Genomic DNA, 18,341 nt, shown 5'->3' on the forward strand with positions numbered 1-18,341 from the left:
TGCCACCCGTTCGTCATAGCACCCCGGGCTGTGCCGCGCCTGTGTACCGATAGCGCTGGCCCAACCTCTGTTTGCGTACAGAGAAGGAGCCTGCCATCTCCTTATCCCCTGCTCCGTGTAGTGAACGCTCAGTTTGTTGCTGTATGTTTCTGAGTGGCTTTTGTCCTTCTGTGAAAGCTCCCTGTTCTCTGAAATTCATGCTGTCTCTTGGGTTCCACTTTGCAGACTGTTGAGCCTGGTTCATGCATGCCTGCTGGTTTTGAGTGGCATCGACCCTCTTAAATGAGTCTTCTTTTTGAAGTGTAAGGGTAAAATACTTCTCAATAATGTTTTAACTGCTTAGGGTGACATTGACACATATATTCTCCTTTTTGTAGATGCCTTGGTCTAACTTTCATTTTTTTTGCTTTTATAGCTGGAGCCATATATGGATGAAAGCTTTGTTTCAAGAGCCTTTGCCACCATGGGAGAGCTCGTACTGAGCGTAAAAATCATTCGAAACAGGTTGACAGGGTAACTGTTCATGCTTGTTCTCAGTTTGTTCTACCAGTGCATTTGGACTGAACCATTTGCCCTCTGCTTGGCATCGCTGTGGTCCTGTCCGTATTACAGCGATTTTCCGTTTGAGCTTTTCGCCATTGCTGCCAACAATATGGGTATATTGATGATGGCAATGGAGAGGACAATTGCTGGCTCTTCAACCTCCCCATCAACAAACCAAGGTTTGGCCCTCATCCTGCAGTGCTTCGGCACTCATTCAGAGCGGCATATGTATGCCATACAGACCCTCTGGGAATTACACCTTCTGGGCTGAAGGCTTCAGTGACTAGTCTGTGTTAATCGTTGCACTAGTGCAGCTACGGGATGCTGGCAGAGGTGGGAAGTCTGACTTTAGAAGGCGCCATATGAGGACCCTTTGAGTTAATTTGGAATAAAATAAGTGACTACGCAGAATGAAGTAGTTTCATGTTTTGTAAATGTTGTAATTTCAGTTTTCAATTGTTTAAACTTGGGTGGGAAAATTTATGTAGTCAAATGAAAGTAGGAAGTAAACTAATTGTGAGCAAAACTATTTTCTATGTGCTTATGTTGACATGACTTACTGGTAAGTAGGGGCTGTCACTTTACTTGAGATCCAAGATTGCTAGTTTCTTTTTGGTAGCTAATGTTTATACTTTGAAAAAGAAATTGTTCTTTTTTGTTCTCTTTGAAAAAGTATTGCAACTATAGCAAATTTCCTACCAGTTATCTAAAAATATAATATTCCTCCTCAAATGTGTTTTAAATCTGAAATCTTTCTCTCTCCTCTCCTGTGTCTATGTTCAGAATTCCAGCAGGCTATTGCTTTGTAGAATTTGCAGATCTAGCTACTGCAGAGAAATGTTTACACAAAATCAATGGAAAACCGCTTCCTGGTGCTACACCGGTGAGTAAATGAAATCAGCCAACCGGGAAGCAAAACTGGGAAGGAACAGATAATGTAGAATCTGTATTTTGAATGGTTACAGACAAATTCATAGTTAGCAAACTGGGATTCTTCTTTTCTTTAGAGTTCAATTAATGAACTAGTAATGTTCTTGCTCAGAAAATTGTTGGAAAAAATTCTCATTTCTCTGTGAATGTCTGGAAGAAATCCAGGTACAGAAATGTTGTATTTCTGAGCCTCTCTACTATTACCAACGTTGGACTAATAAGACACCAGAGAAGAACAAGGAAAAAATAGATGGAGTGTACCTACCACAGTCCTTCTGTCTCTCTCTGTTTGTCGTTCCATATTAATTTGTTACAGCGTGTATGTTGTTTTATATGTACAAGATGAACTTGCAAGTTCTCACTGAGTTTTGAGTAACTTTGATTTGCAAGAGAGACATGACTTTTAAGCCTTGCATTATTCTTGGCCCTTAGCAAACAGAAGTTATTCAAACCTATTGCCAGTGGAGAAAGAGCTAGTCCACTGTATAATTGCAATGCGTAAGAAATGTCTCGGATACATAAAAGCTAGGTAGTTAGGAAGAAGAGGAGGAATAGTCATAGAGGCTAATTTTAGGATGTTGACTCGAATGTGTAGTAGATTAAAACGGGACAGCTGACACAGCTGTCCGTTGTACCCGCAGAAGTTGGCTGCAGTAGCTAGGATGACTGGTTCATAAAGCAGCTCTAGAACCACCTCACTTACAGCGTGATATAGGAAGGTAAATCAATGCCGATTTCAGTGTAGTTAATACCCTGAGTAGGAAACGGGGAAGTTCGGGTGTTGTTCCTTGAAGTATTTGGTCAACCTCCCTGAGAGGATGGCGTCCCCTGTTAACAGGGTAGATGAGAGGCCTGGAGGTATCTGTTTCACCTGTCCTGTTTAAGATGCCCTTATAGTGCAAATCAGAGCCCACGATTAAGGGAAGCTAATCTACCTAGATGCCTTCTACAGTCACTAGAGAGAGAAAGAGAGCAGCTCTTGCAAGGAGTAATATAATAATTGAAGTTTGGTTTCGGGAATACCCGCCTTTGTCCACAGTTTAATTCAAAATGTGGCGTTGTGTAGAGGGTTGATTTACATAACACGTGGAGAGAATTACAGATGTCAGACAGAGATCCAATGTAGGCAGCCTAAATCGGTGCACTCAGCAGGCAACTGTCCAGCTCGTCTCTTGCATTTAGATACTTTTTCTCTTGTTTGCGGAAAACTGAATGTGGCTCACTCTTTTATTTATTTTTAAATACTGAATCAGCCAAAGGACTAACAGAGAGCCATGGTGCTGTTGCCGTCTCTAATTTACAGAATTAGCATCCCCAGTTCCCATTTGAGTGGAAGTACTCTCAGGTCTCTCGTTGAGTTTAAACCCAAAATATTGCGATGAAGAGTGAAATCCAAAAAAAATATGAAAGTGCTTCAGAGTGGAATCTAAATTTTGTGTTAGCTTGTAAATGGTCCACAGAAAGAGTTGTATATCACCGTGCACCAGTGAATGTAAGCATGCAAGGAACATGATTATAGCCTAGACTTAAGTCTTTGTTCTATTTCCCAAGATTTATTTACGCTATCTTTGAGGGAAGAAAATACATCATACAAGGTGCAGGAGCACACTCAGCTCTCCGCTGTACTAAACAAACGTCCTGATCTCTAGGTTATGGACTCACAGTAGGCTTGCTTTCTTTGGCCAAATTCCCCTTGAGATCTTGCTATGCCACTGTGTAGTGCAGAGGGATATCTGCTTTGGAAGCCTGGTGGGAGATAGAAAAATGGTTTTGAAGCCCCTCAAGCTGACGAGGGAATCCAGCTTAGGTCTTCCACTGTCTGGGTGAGTTCTAACACCAGTATTCTTGTAAAGGGGTGCAATCCTTTGCTTCTTTCTCTGTCAGACGTGTTTCAGAAGAAAATAGCAATTAGCATTGCACTCTGCAGTGAGCCTGCTTGGGTCATTGTGTGCTAAGCATCATATAAGAATGCCCATGGGATTGAGACCCCCGGGATTTTGAGGCAGAAGACCAGCTGCTCCTGAGATCTTGGTCTAGACATAAATGTGAGTTGGGTGCAAGTTGCTGCACCCTGGTAGGATGGGGGCAGGGACTTCCAGATGTGCCAGTGGGCACGAATCTAACCTCCTGGGAAACTTGTTTAAAAAGAAAATCTGGTGCAAAGTTTAGGGGGGCCTCCAGTGTCCAATGACAGGTAAGGCTTTCGGAAAAACCTTAGTTTTGGATCTTACTGAATGAACACATCATCCAGAGCAAAGTATTTAGCCATACTTCCAGGCTCAGGGATTGATTCCATCTTCTGAGGTGGCGGATTCTGGTCTGCCAGTATTCTTATAAATCACAAATGTCCAACAGTCTGTGCTGTCATTTCATTTTAAGACCTTAAAATTAGAAGTCATTTAATATTTGTTGTTAGTACCTCTGTTTTCCTGTCTTCCTTAAAGATACAAAAATTTGATGCTATGTAAGGGTCACCTCTCTTTCAGTAGCTTTATAAACCGCTGAAATAAAGATAGGCCAAACCTCTTGGTGCAGGTTCTTTGCTGATTCTCATTATTATAGCCGTACTGAAGTCAAATAAAAACGTTGTCCTTGATACCTTAACTGGCTGGCCTGACGGCATTGAACATCTGTCAGCATTAAGAAAGTTATGTAAAATAAGCTTATTGTACTTTTTCCTAATTGTTTGGATTCACATGAGAAAGTTTGAATGTATGGATTCATTTTTGCCTTGTTTCAGGCAAAGCGATTTAAATTGAATTATGCAACGTATGGAAAACAGCCCGATAACAGGTAAAAGCTCAATATTCAAATATTAGTTTTGCTTGCTTAATGTCTTTTTATCAATTGCCTTGCGAAGAGGATTCAAAATACGTAAACCCACAAGTTCATCATTGCTGGTTGAGATGTACAGCTAGCAAATTTGGATAGGAGAGCATTCATGAGATGCATACAACTAAAAATTGTACCATTTTGTCTAGCAGTGCCAGACAGCTAAATCCCATAATTAAAAAAGGTAGATGACATTAAACTGCCTTGGCACACACTGCAGATATTTGTGATGCTGTAGCACGTTAGCACTTTCTGTGTATCTGAGGATGCGTCCCATCGTAATACTATATAATGCCATGAATGTGGTTAGCACCTAAAGATAAATGCAGTGGTTTCACACCGCCTGGCTTAACTGGCTAAAGTACCACAACAGTCAGCAAAGAGAGAGAAGGGTGCTCTGAATTGCCCTCTGGAGGAGCCCTTCTTTCTCCATTGACAGTGAGAGGTGCGTAAGGAGACAAACAAGCTAAATTAGGCTCCTGAAGTTGGGTGGTGTGAGTACCTCTCATAACACCTGCCCAGAACTGCTTACACCGTTGAAGTAGTAATAACACAAGGAGGTGTTCAGGCAGGTGTGTACGAGGGTGAAAGCAGCACAGTCCTGCAGTTTATTAGGGTAGTGTTAGTCATATCTCAGCAATTATATTTTTATTTTAGGTGATTATGAATCTCTTTGAAAAAAAAAACAACTCTAGATTAGAATCGAGGCATGACAGATGGGGGCAAGAATGAGATTTACATTTGTTAACTAGTTCTTATGGTTCCATTTGCTCTGGAAATACAGATGGGTAACACAGCCTTTCTGATTCCAGCAGCTTGCCCCGTGAGTCTTTAGCAGAGGGAGGATAACGTAGACTGCCTGTCAGTTTTATGCTTTACCTTTTGTGTGGCACAGCAGATTTGCCAGGAGTGTCTTTCAAGATATTTAAACTTTCTAGCGTCAAAGTATCTTAATTCATATATTATAATTTAAGATCTATATATTTGAAGTAGCAAATCTATAAATGAAACAGTAATGTTTTCTTGCCATATTAGAAATCCAGAGATATCCTGTGAGAACTAAAAAATGAAATTCTCTTTAAATAAAAAGCAGTATTGAGTAGATTAGTTGTGCTGCCTGAATTAACTTGAAAAGCAATGTCAATAAAAATTTTAGTCACCTAAGCAACTTAACTGGCGACATTTTAAAGCATCCATTAAATGGTCCTTTAATATCACTTTTTTCTGAAGTCAAATGTTTAGGCTAAATGTTAGCTGTCACTCAGCACGCCTCTTTTTTTGTGTGATTGTACTTAAGAAGTTTTCTTTTGATTTCTTTAGTCCAGAATATTCACTTTTTGTGGGAGACCTGACTCCTGATGTGGATGATGGCATGTTATATGAATTTTTTGTTAAAGTTTATCCATCGTGTAGAGGTGGAAAAGTTGTTTTGGACCAGGCAGGAGTATCCAAGTAAGTAATCTTTTATTCATTCTTTTCTTTCACTTCACATGCAGCAATAGGAAAGATGCAATGCAGCAAGGGAAACAGAATATTCTATCAGCTTAGATTTTAGATATCTAAAAATACAATGTTCTTGGATATTCAGTCTACAGTATGCTTGGGTTTTGGTAGTCACCACAGTGTATTGTCACTCCCCTGTCAGTATTATGCCCTTTGTGTGTTGGCAGTATGTTACTGCACTTCTGAAAATGCTGAAGAATGTCTAGGTAATCTTGAAACACTGCCTGGACTTTCAGATGGAATTGTGCTTTTAGAGTCTTTAGGCTACTGAGCATATATTCCTGTGAAAGCTTTACAGGTTTTTATTTCAAATAGGGTAGGGCAAACAAAGCTATGATTCATTGTCAAGTACTTAGTAGCTGCCCTATTCATCTTCACTGGAAACGTCTCGCCAAAAACAGATGTCAAAAAGTCGGTTTTCTTAATGTTATTAAAACATTTTCTAAATAGCAGAAAAGGAAACTGCATTTTTCTAGAAAAGGGACCAGTTGGTCAGCATCCTTGTTTTCAAAACAGAAATGAACAGGCTTCAATATTCTGGTATAATAATATGAGAATGTTGTGACAAGGCCTAGAATATGGCTGTAGATCTCCCCTCTTTCTCACATAAGGTCTTAGACATGTTGGTTTGAAGGAACCTCTGGAGGTCTCTTGTCCAAGTTCCCACTCTGAGCAGGACTGCTGCCTACGCTAGACCAGGTCAGCCATGAGTTTTGTAGCCTGGAGATCCTCCCAGGACAGAGATAACACAATCCGTCTGGACAGCCTGTTCCAGTGCTGCACTACCTCCCCAGTAATGAAGTTGTTCTCAGTGTGCAACCCGAACCTCTTGCAGAGCTGCTCAGTCACTCTCTGGCTGTTAAGTACTCCTGTTGTTACCACCACCTCACCTGAGACCGACGCTGCCGGGGTGGGCTCCGGGTGCCTCCTCCTCCTCAGAGGTGTAAACCCAGCAGTTCTTGTTTTGCTGCACCTGCTTCAATCTCTGCCTACAAAATAGGTGTTGGGTGATGCAGGCTGGGCCGTTGGTTGGGCTTTGCGAACTGTTCTTAAGTGCAGACCTCAGGGAAAGGGAATCTGTGGTAGCTTGGGAAGCGGGGAAGAGCAGGGACTTAAAGGCCTATTGCTGGGCAGAGCACAGCTATCTCCCCTAGCAGTGCCGGGGTGTTGCTGCCAGGGGCTTTGTTGTGACTTGTGCAGTTACTCAAAGCTGAGGCAACTGCAGGTGTCAGTGTGATGTGAGAGAGGAACCTGGGGCTTGTGGACGTGCCCGGTGAAAGATCCTGATCCTAGTAGATCAGGAAGGCCTCCTCCCAGCACCTCTTGTCCAGGCAAGAGAGGAGCTTGGAGCCTGATGCCATAGTGCTGTGCCTGCTTCTTTGCTTTCTGCTGAGGGTGCAGGCTGGGGGGCTTGTCCTAACTGCTGGGACAGGACAGAATGTCTGCCAGGGTGGTCCTGGCCACGAAGAAATTATTTCTTGGTGGGTTTTCTTCTGTACTAAAATCTGGTTTAGCCATCGGTGTGAAAAAACTAAGTGTCTGGAAAAGTTGGAAGAATCACTGTCTCCCTCGCTGCACCTCACATCTATTCCTATACACTACATCCAACTCTTTATCTGTCCATCTCCATTTTGGAACTGCCAGTATTCCCGGTTTCACTTACGCACTCCTGGTCCCATCCGAAAGGCTGCAGGACTCTTTGTAGCAGCTTAGAAACTTACACACTTTTGGGTGCAAACACCTAAAACTGACTTAAACTGACTTAAGAGTTGACTTGCACTCGTTTAATTTGCCACAGTCCTTTTGCGGAGGGCAAGTTAAACAGAATGTGTACCCATGTAGAGTTTTGCTCTTGCTTAATTATCTGGTTTGTATATGGATAAGCCTGAGCTTTGATTTGGTCTTCTGTATGCGAGGAGTACACGTACATACATGCATATATGTATAAAAATACATATTTGGACTTGTGTGTATAGCTTGCTATGCAAGATACTGCATTTTATGAGGCACCAACTGCTCTGTAATAGCTTCCAGTGTGGACCTACTACGAGTACTAGGTGATGCCGCCTTCAAAATAATGTGTTACTTGGTGTTTAAGAGTTCCCACAGAATAGATAATATGCTGTAAATTTACACCCTTGCTTACGGCTCGTTCTTTTCTCCAGGTAGACAAGCCCTTTCCCTCCCAAACTCCTTCCTTTGCCCTCCCACACCTAAGTCTTTGATCTTTCTGCTGCGTGAGGCAGCCCATTCTGTCTTGGGATCCTGGCACTGCCCTCTCGGATGCTGTTGCATTGCTTCTGACTCACTACAGCATCAGAATCCCACACAAAGGACCTTTGGGGTTGGAGGGGAATTAATATTTTCTGTCTGGCTGAGGTACAGCCACTAGTAGCTAGCACCACAGTGAAGGATTGCCACGGAGTCGAGGGTTTGCTGGCTGTGTGCTATCCCTCTTCAAGTTGTGCTGTCAGAGCAGGTTTTAGCAACTTGACGTTAAGAGCTCGTTTTCAGGTCCACTGTTGAGAATGCTGATGGGGCCGTGCCGTTGTCAGGGATGACAGAAAGCCAATTTGAATATTTTCCTGTTGAAAAAAGGACTTGATTAGAAAGTGTATCTCAGTTGATCCTACAGAAAAGCAACGTTTTCCTTCACAGTGGGGCAGTTTTAGATATAAACGGTGCCTATGTCTTGTCAATCCTGTGCTGACTTGCAATTGTTTAGATTATCTGTATCCTCCCGGTATAGATTTGAGGCTTTGCTGCTGTCTGTTCATGCATTTCGACGTGTCTTGCGTCAGCTCACTTCCAATTCCCCAGAATCCACTGGCACAAGACTTACATTACTTCTGTGAAGCCCTTGCAAGTACTGCCGAAGCTTGGACGTACAGTTTCAAGCATTTTGCAAATAATACAAAGCAACTGGAAGACGGAATCACGTAATCTCTAGTAAAAGCAGGGACAGGCCTAGTGAGTGTGTTTCATTTGCTGTGTTTTTCAAAACTAATTTTGACTTCACTGTAAATATTAAAAAAAAAAAGTGGCATGGCTTTTTTGTTTTTGTTTTATATGAGTTATTCTGTATCTCTGCAGAGGTTACGGGTTCGTGAAATTCACGGATGAACTGGAACAGAAAAGAGCGCTGACAGAGTGTCAAGGAGCTGTGGGGTTGGGCTCTAAACCTGTACGCTTGAGTGTGGCTATACCAAAAGCGTGAGTATAAGAGCAGCCAGATGTTTATGTAAGAGCACCGTGATGTGAAATCACATGTTTTTTTAAATGTCTCTTAGTGGCTTGGGTACAGTTCCTGGATGTTTCCATCACAAAGTGAAGGAATACCCACGAATATAGTAAAGTAGCTAGAGTATCAGAATGCACAGGAATTCAAAAAAATTATAACATTAGATCAAGACTAAGCATTTTACACTGTTTTTATTTGTATACGTTATTAAATACACACACATGTACACACACTGTATTTAAATATGATTATTTTTAAAGTATCTGTTCCTTTGCATTAAATTGAAATAGTCTAAATCTGCTTATTGATTTCTGGATAGCAAAGCTCAATTACCTTGCTAATTCTATTATATTGTCTACTAAATATAAGTCTTTTGGGGCAGGGATTAACTTTTTTTTCTGTGTTTGTTCAGAACCTGATACAATGAGATCCTGGTCTGACTTGGGGCTCGTAGCACTAGGGTAATACAAATAATAGTAATTGCTCCCTATTTGAATAACATTTAGATTTTCAGTGACCTCAGAAGTCTTGGGGGGATAAGGAAGAGAAAAGCAGAAAAAGGGGGTGTATCGTGGTGAGAAGATTGATGTTTCCCTCTTCCTACTTCTCACTAATTTCATCATTAGACATAGCTTTATGTGTGACATTTTCATTTCCAAACAATATTTGTCATCTCATTATTTCAAATCTTGATAATCAGGTGAGATTCCCAGTTCCTTGGGAATGCTGCCACTTTATGGCAAGGAATGGGAATTTTAGTCAGCTCACAGGCTATTTATTTTTTCAATTGCTCGTAGTCCTTTTTACTTCATGAGCTCTTCCAACTATGTGCATTGAAGACCACCCAGTTCAGTGGGAATGGCGACAACCAGTCGTCGGTTAGGCTTCTGTACGATAGTGGCAGAAGGGAAAGGTTTTTGTCCATTCTTACTAAAGAAAACCCCAGTTCTTTTGCAAGGCTCTAAGTCTTTAACTCTTCATGTAAAGCAAGACTCAGTACCTTGTCTCAGGAAGCTGCAGGGTACTTAACTTCATCCCATTTATCAGAAGGGAAAAGGGGCCCAAGAATCTGGATCGTGGTTCAGGATTGTTCTAAACTGAGGCTCATAGTCCTGAACTCTTCCCTTCCCAAAGCCAGGAAGCGATACCAAATTACTCATAAAGAATGAAAGCAGTGTTTATTAATGAAGATGAATATGAATACAGGAAAGGGCATTAAATTTAAACCACTTCTTTCTTTCTGCAAATGTATGCAAATGATCAATACTGCTGCAGTAAATAGCGAATATATTTTAAAGACTGAAATTTGCATGTTAGACTAAGCCTTGTCTATGTACCATATTGTATCTTAAGCTATTTCACTGCTTCTTTTCGTAATTGTTCTGCATTATTTGCAACTTATTCCTGCTTTATTTTTTTAAGTAATCGTGTGAAACCAATGGAGTACAATCAGATGTACAACTATAATTATAACCAATATTACCAACAATATCACAACTACTATGCCCAGTGGGGCTACGACCAGAACACGGGCAGTTACAGCTACAGCTATCCCCAGTATGGATACACGCAGAGCACGATGCAGGTAGGGCAGGGCGACGTACTCGCTCTTCAGTGATCGCTCAGCACAGAAACACGACATAGGTTACAAAACGGTGACGGGCCCATTTTATATTCAACTCTGGGGCCTTAATATAGCTACCTGACGAGGAAGCAAAACTGTTTAGCTGACCCTGGTGTGTACTGTTGCCTTGTTTGGGGGATATTGCTGGGACTTGAGGGGTAAAAAGGCGGGGGGGGGGGCATAAGGGCGTCTCTTAATACAGTTGTCATGGTAGAAGGGTTCTCTTGATACGGGCGGTTGGACAGACAGCGCTAAGACTGCCTTCTGGGATCCTTCATAAGCCTTGTTTTAGAGGATAAAACAGATCAGGACAGCCACCCACTGCACCACAGGGATTTCAAGAACTGCTGCCTCTGTTAGAAGTTTAATGTGGGATCTCCCCCGTGGAGTCTGTCGGGAGTGGAACACGGGGCTTATGTGTGAAGAATTCTGTTATAATCAGTCAGATATAAAAGTCAGTGTAGGACAGCAGTAATCAACAGATGATGTTCATAAAAGATAAATATCTGCTGTCCTAAGGTGTTTTTTTTTTTCCTCACAGACATATGAAGAAGTTGGTGAGGATGCATTGGAAGGTACGTTTCTTGAATTCGATATTGAAGTTGTCTGTTTGTTCTGCACTGATTAGAGGTAGTCTTTCTCAAATTGGCCCTTAGTTTCAGTGTATAATATAGCTTTATCTTTGAGTAAATCTGAGGTCTGAGAAAATTTGTGGGTCACTATCACCTAGCACAATTGCATCCTTATTTTACAGATGCTGTTCCTAGTCGGAACTTTGTCAGGACTGAAAGTAATTGATTTCACTAGCACTGAGGTTTTAATGTTCTATAGTAGTCAAACTTTTATCCTTTTTTAAAGTATTTTTTCTGGTATGCTACAAAAACAATGTAGATGTTCTGTTTTTCTGTAAAATCTTGGAATTTAGAGCCCAGGATACTTCACTGTGCTCTTAGTTTAAAAAAGAAATAATACCAGTTAGCACACTGATAAAATATTTGCTTTAGCAGTCATTGCTTGAAATGGGCCGTTAAACCATGTTGGGGTTTTAGATACACATACAAGCAGTTTTAATTTATTGATGCAAGAAAGCAATCATTTCATACTAGCAGTTCCAAATTTCTCTCTTGAGTGGAATGTGCACTATGTAGTGTATCTTATTCGTCTCTTTAAAAAAAATTTAAAAATCACACGGTAACAGTAGAAAGCAGCTGGATCCGTTACAGGATCCATAGGCATCAGTAATGATGTCAATGAGAAAGCCCTTAATGGCTTTTAAAAGCATTACCGGAGAGCTTTCCTTTCTCTGAAACTAATACACCAGTACTATAGTTAGAATATCTCTGGGGTGTCTTTTTCTCATTGATTAAATTAATATGTTGAAATTTGTAGGAAACTGAAATAATGTATTGCCGGTGCATCATTCCTTTTTCTTAATTCTCTTCTCCTGTGATCTGTTACAACATGAGGTAGCTAAAACCGAACATGTTTACAAGCATTTTATTCCTGATGTGTTTTGTGGTTTTTCCATTCAGTCGGCTAGTTGCTTTGCACTCTGATAGTGGCTTACTAACCTATGTGATTGTGCTAGTCTGATAACCTGAGCTTTAGATCGTGGGTGGTGGTAGGTGAGCTTTACATCCTACAAGTGCTTTGGGGAATACGATGAGTCGATTTTTGTGAAATGTTAAGTGTGCGTTGGTAGCAGCAGAATTGTGCCCACTGGGTTGCTCTCTGGCTCCAGAATGCTTTACAAACATTTCTTCCAACTGTAAAATAGGGGACATATTCATGCGTAATTCACTGGGTGTCGCTGGCACTTCTTTGGTTACTAACTGTGAAATGCTTTGAGATGTTCGAGGCTTTGGCAGACGAGCTCTGGTGACTCTTGTTGCAGCAGCGTAAGAGGCTACCGTCCCCAGCCATCCACTCTGACCCTGTAGTGGAGGGAGCAGAACGGAACGTGTGCCTGCGCCTCCGCTCCTCCACTTTGCAGTCCGGTGCCTTAGTGCCAACCCACCTTCTTTGGCAGTTTAAGTGGCTTCCCTGGGCTGCGAGGTGCAGGTATGCGTTCTCTCTGTTGACTCTGCTATGGGGGCAATCACCACTGGAAAGAGGGACATACTTGGATGTAGTTATTTCTTATCCCATTGCAGAAAGATTTACCAGGGCTAATCTAGTCAGGTTCGTGATTGGGCAAGTGCTGGGAATGTTTTGTGACTCCCCCCACATTTGTTTTAATAAAACTAACATGTTTACGGGGTGTGGGTTTTTCCTAACACATTTGGCATGTGACCTATTTGTCTGTCTTTCCTCCTTTAGATCCGACGCCTCAGTTGGACGTCCATGAAGCAAATAAACAGTTTATGGAACAGAGTGAAGAGCTCTACGATGCCTTGATGGACTGTCATTGGCAGCCTTTGGACACTGTCTCGTCAGAGATTCCAGCCGTGTTATAGCCTCGTTGCTGAGGCACTGTGTCTGTGTGACAAGCCCGCCAGTGCGCTCCGGACTGTTAACGCTGCACCTGGATCCTGCAGTAGTGAGGGGTGGCCCTTTCTCCACCCAGGTCTGTTACTCGAAGTGCAGGAGGACTGTGGCCTTTCCTGTACAGAATGAGTGTGGTAGGAGCATCATGGTAACTTTTATTCATGGTGAAAGTTAGAACTGCAACAGTTTTATTCCTTTTGTCTTGAAATGAACTCTTAATACTTCTTGGGAATTGTAATTTATAAACTTTCAACGAGATGGCACAGGGGAAAGACTCTACTCCAACGTACAATAAAAAAGTTGGTCTTTTAAGTAAAATTACCCTTTGCATTTTGGTTCCTGCCCATCTTTCTGTTTTGCTGCCCATTTAACTGTCTTCAGTCATTTGATCCAACTCTCATGAATGTGCTATTTTAAAAAATCATTGTTGGATACCACTAAAATGTCTCAAAAGCTTTCTAGTGACTGGGTAAGGTTGCTGTAACTTGAGCACGGGAAAGAACCATGTAGATGAAAGCTTATGTTCTGCTTCACCGAAGCTGTGATCTTGAGCTAGCAAGTTTATAGCTTGGTGTTCTTAAGCAATCTGCCTGAAGAGCGTTTTGGAGAGTAAAGACAGAAAGGAGCGTTATAAAACTACTACAGACCGATGCCTTCTACCTGGTGATCTCTCGCACGTTTGGCTTGCTTCTCCACCTGTGTATGAGGAAATAATTCCCCATCAGTCAAGCAGTTTAAAACACCTTTACCGGCAACCTTGTTTAAATGTTATTTTGTGTATCATGCCTTTTTTCATTGTGGACACGCCTTGATGGTCTCATTAAGATGTTACAATTTCATAGCGTCTTCCACTGTCCTGTCAGAGCGAATATGGTGAAACTGAAGATCTTGCAGCAAAAACGGGTCAGAGCAATCTAATTGATATATTGTGCAACAAATTGTTGCTAACCTGGAAAGCAGTTTTCTACTGGATGTTGTATAAGCTGGATGGACAAGCAATATATTTAAGCTAATATTATGTTGCGTTAGAGGTGAAAGCGAAAATAATAGCACTTATGTACATGTTATAAGCCCTTTTCAGGCTTTTGTGCCTTAAACTCTTTGAGAAACAGGAACAGATAAACTACCTGTAATAAATATCTATCCAAGAAATAGTTTGGTAACTGAAATTGCTACTGCAAGGCATTTAGTTGCCTCCCTGCCCATGTTGATGCAGAGATTTGCCACAAAATTTAAATACTTTCATAAAGCCTACTTCTACTACACCTTTGTTTGTGTCCATAATTATGGTATATGTGTCAGTCTGTGGTCTTTTTATCAACTGCAATGGTAAACGCACTGTGAATATGAGGGGAATGGTGACATACACCGGAGTTAGCATATTTCTGAGCGAGTTACTTTCTCCCGAGTAACAAGCGATAGGACAAGAGGAAACGGCCTCAGGTTGGGCCAGGGGAGGTTTAGATTGGATGCGAGGAAAAATGTCTTTACTGAAAGAGTGGTTAAACATTGGAACAGGCTGCCCAGGGAGGTGGTTGAGTCACCATCCCTGGAGGTATTTAAAAGACGGGTAGATGAGGCGCTTAGGGACATGGTTTAGTGGGCATGGGGGTATTGGGTTGACGGTTGGACTCGATGATCTCAGAGGTCTCTTCCAACCTTAATGATTCTATGATTCTGTGATTCTAAGTGGAACTAGAGGACTGCTGGACCCCTGCGTTCTCATCTGCTGTGAATTTTTTTCCTCCTGCTGTGCATCTGACTGTGCTGTGGGCCGTTAACAGTGTCCTAACCTTCAGTTACTCTGAGTTTAAGGAAATGAGTGTTCCCTGCGTGTGCTGGTAGTGTTTCAGAGGCAGCGGAGAGGTGGAAGAGAGCAGAGCGCTTTTTTTCTTCTGATGTAGCTGGTCAGCGGTGCTGAACACTCAGATGATGCCCCTCTTCTTGGAAAGTGCCTGTTCAATAGAGTGGCATTTCAGAGGTGATGTAAAGGTTTTCCTTATGTTCTGCTGTTAAACACTTTCTAGATCGTTCTGTTACTGTGCTGCAACAGTGCTGCCGTGTGTGCCCTTCATTCTTCTCTTTGGGACCTGCCTTGGCGGAAAGAAAGTTGGTAACGCTTCGTGTGAGCCACCGTAAGCGGCACCCCCGAGTTCCTCGGAGAGCTATGTGTGCACAGACCCTTGGGCCCTTAGACGGAGACCAATTTGGGAGTACAGAGGCCAGCAAAGATTACCCGCTGAAGCCTGTTAACTGGTGGTGCAGAGCTTAAAATAGCTCGTGCATTTCCTTTTAGGAGAGAGGTTGACGTGAGGCTTTGGGCCACGTTCCCTTGATGTGTGAGCCAGCCTTTTGGGGTTGTTTGTGAGAATCTTGGCCAATGTTCTGTTGAGCTGTTAATCTCTCTGCACTTTTTTCTGTGTATCACTTATTCATCTTAATGTTCATTTTCAGCTCCCGGCCATTGCTGCAGCACCTGAAGCACAGAGGAGACTTTTATGTGGAGCTACAAAACAGCCGGTCACCTGGATTTTGTAGGGTTTGTGTTTTGGAATCCAAGTTAAGCAGAGTGTGGGATTTTGTTTCTCATGGATGGCTACAGGAAAAGCCCTGATTAATTACCATTTAGCGTAACACAAGATGAAAGACAAGGACTCCGTGTAGTAAGGTAAATTCTGCTTTTATCTTTATGCGCTGAAGGCAAGAAATCCAAGGCAGGTGATATCACAGCTCACTGGGATTAGGTAATTCTTGAAAATTGCATCAAAATCTGCAATTGAGATTATGAAGTATTCTGCCTTTCAGCGTGCAACGTTTACTAGTAATTACAAAAACAACTCAAACATTCTTACTATGTTACTTGATGAAGATGTGATGATCCAATTTAGATTGCTCTAAATTGCAGGGACTCTCGGACTACCGTTTGAGTTACGCAGACTGAAAAATGTTCACCCAGCTGCAGAGCGGCAAGACGTGGGCGTTACTCCTGTTGGGCATGTGAAGTGGTGATATGCAAAGCGTAAGCTGCAAGGCTGCGGGGTGGCCTGTTGCCATTAACGTGTGTTTAATTAAAAGCTTGACAGTAAGCATCAGGGATGGCCTGTGAGAAATTCTGACCGGCTTCCCGTGGGATGAGGAGTTTGAAACCATTTCTTTAGCAAACGTGGGTCTGTACCAGCGCAGCCCCGTGTATGGGCTGGGGGTTCTGACAGGGGCCGGCGGTGATGTTTTCCGTGTGTGTCTGACTAGAGAAAATTCCTGTTACTTGGACCGTTTTCAGGAGACAGGTTCATATCCCGCACCCTTAGGTATTTCTCTGAATCCCTTCTGAGGAGCAGAGATGTTTGACTCTGATCTTTGCGTACTCAAGTTTCTCATTACTGGCTCGCTAATCCCCAGCTTCTGGTAAACAAGATCTGAGAGGAATTTTTACCTTCTAGCCTTGCTATCTCCCAGTGTATCTTGTAAAGCATACTGGATACACCAGTTTCTGGATTTAGCTTGGGATTTGCTTAGACATGAAATTAATTCAATGTCAGGATAGGGTATGAATTTTAAATGCAATAGCTACATTTAGAAACTGATTGAGCTAGTTCAGAAAATGTCACTGACAAAGCTTGGTTTACCTTTTTGCCTGGTTAGAGCATTTCTTCAGAAAATATCTCCTTTTTTTTTTTTTCCCCACCCAAGTTACTACACTTTTCTTCCTTAGCAGTTATTCCCAGTCAAAATGGTTTTACCAAGTGCGGTCAGTTTTGTAAGAAGGGTTTTGGGGGTACTGGCTGGTACACCCTCCGTTTTTCTCAGACGATACGCTGCTTCTGTTGTAAAATTTTCCAGGGTCAAAGCAACGGTAGATGATGCAGTTAAGGCGATGTAGATTGAGCTGCATGTGGACAGGGTTCGTCTTGTCCCCTCAGCACAGAGGACCCCTGAGGAGCTGGAGGCGCAGCAACCCGCCCGGACCACCGATTCATCCTTGCTTTTCCTTGCTGCTGTTTTTTCACAGGGCGCTTCCCTGCGGATTGTCTGCTCCCACCTGTCCAGCGGTGGGAATTGCAGCCTCTTCCAGCGATTGCTCCCCATCCCGCGCCACGGAAGAGGCTGACGTGGGGCTCCCAGCCGTGCTGGGAGGTTTCATCGGGGCTTCGCTGACCTTGTGGTCGAGCACAGCAGACATGCAGCAGGATTTTCTCTGCTCCATCTTCTCTCCATCCGCCTTCTCGTGACGGGCTGAGGTCTACTGAGCATCTGTTGGTTTTTGGTATTGCTCTTTGGGGATTCTCCCCGTTCAGCATTTGGAAGATTCTCTTCCCAAACACTTGATGTTTTCCAAGGTTGTCTGAATGTTTGGGGTGGGTTGTTTTTGCTACAGTGAGCGAGTTTCTGCCCTGCCCTAGGATTTGACAGGGAGATTTCTAGGTTCACTTTGCACGAGTCGCTGTGCCAAGGAGAATCCGGGCTGCCCAGGGAATGCCTCGTGACTTGGCAGAGCAACTGCAGGATCCGTGGAGGAGGAGGAGGATGGGACCAGCTGCTTGTAACCTGTCCCTGCCGGCTTTGACAAGGGCTGTTTTTAGAAGAGCTTGGTCATGCAAGGTTTGGGGCTCATTTCGGGACTGACTTTTGCTTTAAATGGGTGCCGGCTTATTTTATTGGTAACCTGGCATGTTTGTGGTTGGGGTTACCGGGGCGATTCCTGACCACTGTGGATTTTTTCATCTGTGAATTTTGCTCAGAACAGATTAAAAACTAACTGTTGCTCTCCCTCATCCTTTCTGCACTTTCCCCAGGGCTCGGGGGCAGGAAGCAGTCACGGGCTTTTCAACCTGGTTTCTCATGGTGGCTGTGGCTTCAGCGTCAGTTACCTGCAGAAGTTTCGTCAGTCCCTTCCAACCAGTCGGCAAGTGCTCTCATTTTAAATCCTTTCCACCGATTTTGGATCGCGAGCCAGGAACCTGGCAGAGGCATTGTTTGGGCAGATAGGCTTTTGTTTCCAAGAAACTTTCCCTCCGTTCCCCGAGGGTGGGGTGTTTCCCCCCCACCAGCCTTCCAAAAGGGAGGAAGGAGTAGGAAGGTGCTGCCTTCACCTTTTCGAAGAGCAACCCCTGACGCGCACCTTGCGGGGAGGAGGAGTGGGGAATTGTCTTTGGGCCAGGTAGACTGGAGGTTCATTTGGGG

At 43.0% G+C, this 18,341-nt stretch overlaps 1 protein-coding gene across 2 annotated transcripts; it reads left to right on the forward strand.

Moving 5' to 3' along the window:
• Positions 1–421: 421 nt before the first annotated feature.
• On the forward strand, positions 422–14,425 carry TRNAU1AP (tRNA selenocysteine 1 associated protein 1). Of its 2 annotated transcripts, none has more exons than XM_009322251.1 (8): positions 422–513; positions 1,327–1,426; positions 4,214–4,266; positions 5,626–5,757; positions 8,902–9,021; positions 10,472–10,634; positions 11,215–11,248; positions 12,993–14,425. In XM_009322251.1, exons 1-8 carry the CDS (start codon positions 428–430, stop codon positions 13,127–13,129), a joined length of 825 nt encoding a protein of 274 aa, XP_009320526.1. In that variant the 5' UTR covers positions 422–427; the 3' UTR covers positions 13,130–14,425. The 2 variants fall into 2 exon arrangements, with proteins under 2 accessions (XP_009320526.1, XP_009320527.1); XM_009322252.1 differs by having other exon boundaries at positions 434–504.
• The last annotated feature ends 3,916 nt before the right edge of the window (positions 14,426–18,341 follow it).

Source organism: Pygoscelis adeliae, unplaced genomic scaffold (assembly GCF_000699105.1).
Source record: "Pygoscelis adeliae isolate BGI_AS28 unplaced genomic scaffold, ASM69910v1 Scaffold513, whole genome shotgun sequence".
NCBI lineage: Eukaryota > Metazoa > Chordata > Aves > Sphenisciformes > Spheniscidae > Pygoscelis > Pygoscelis adeliae.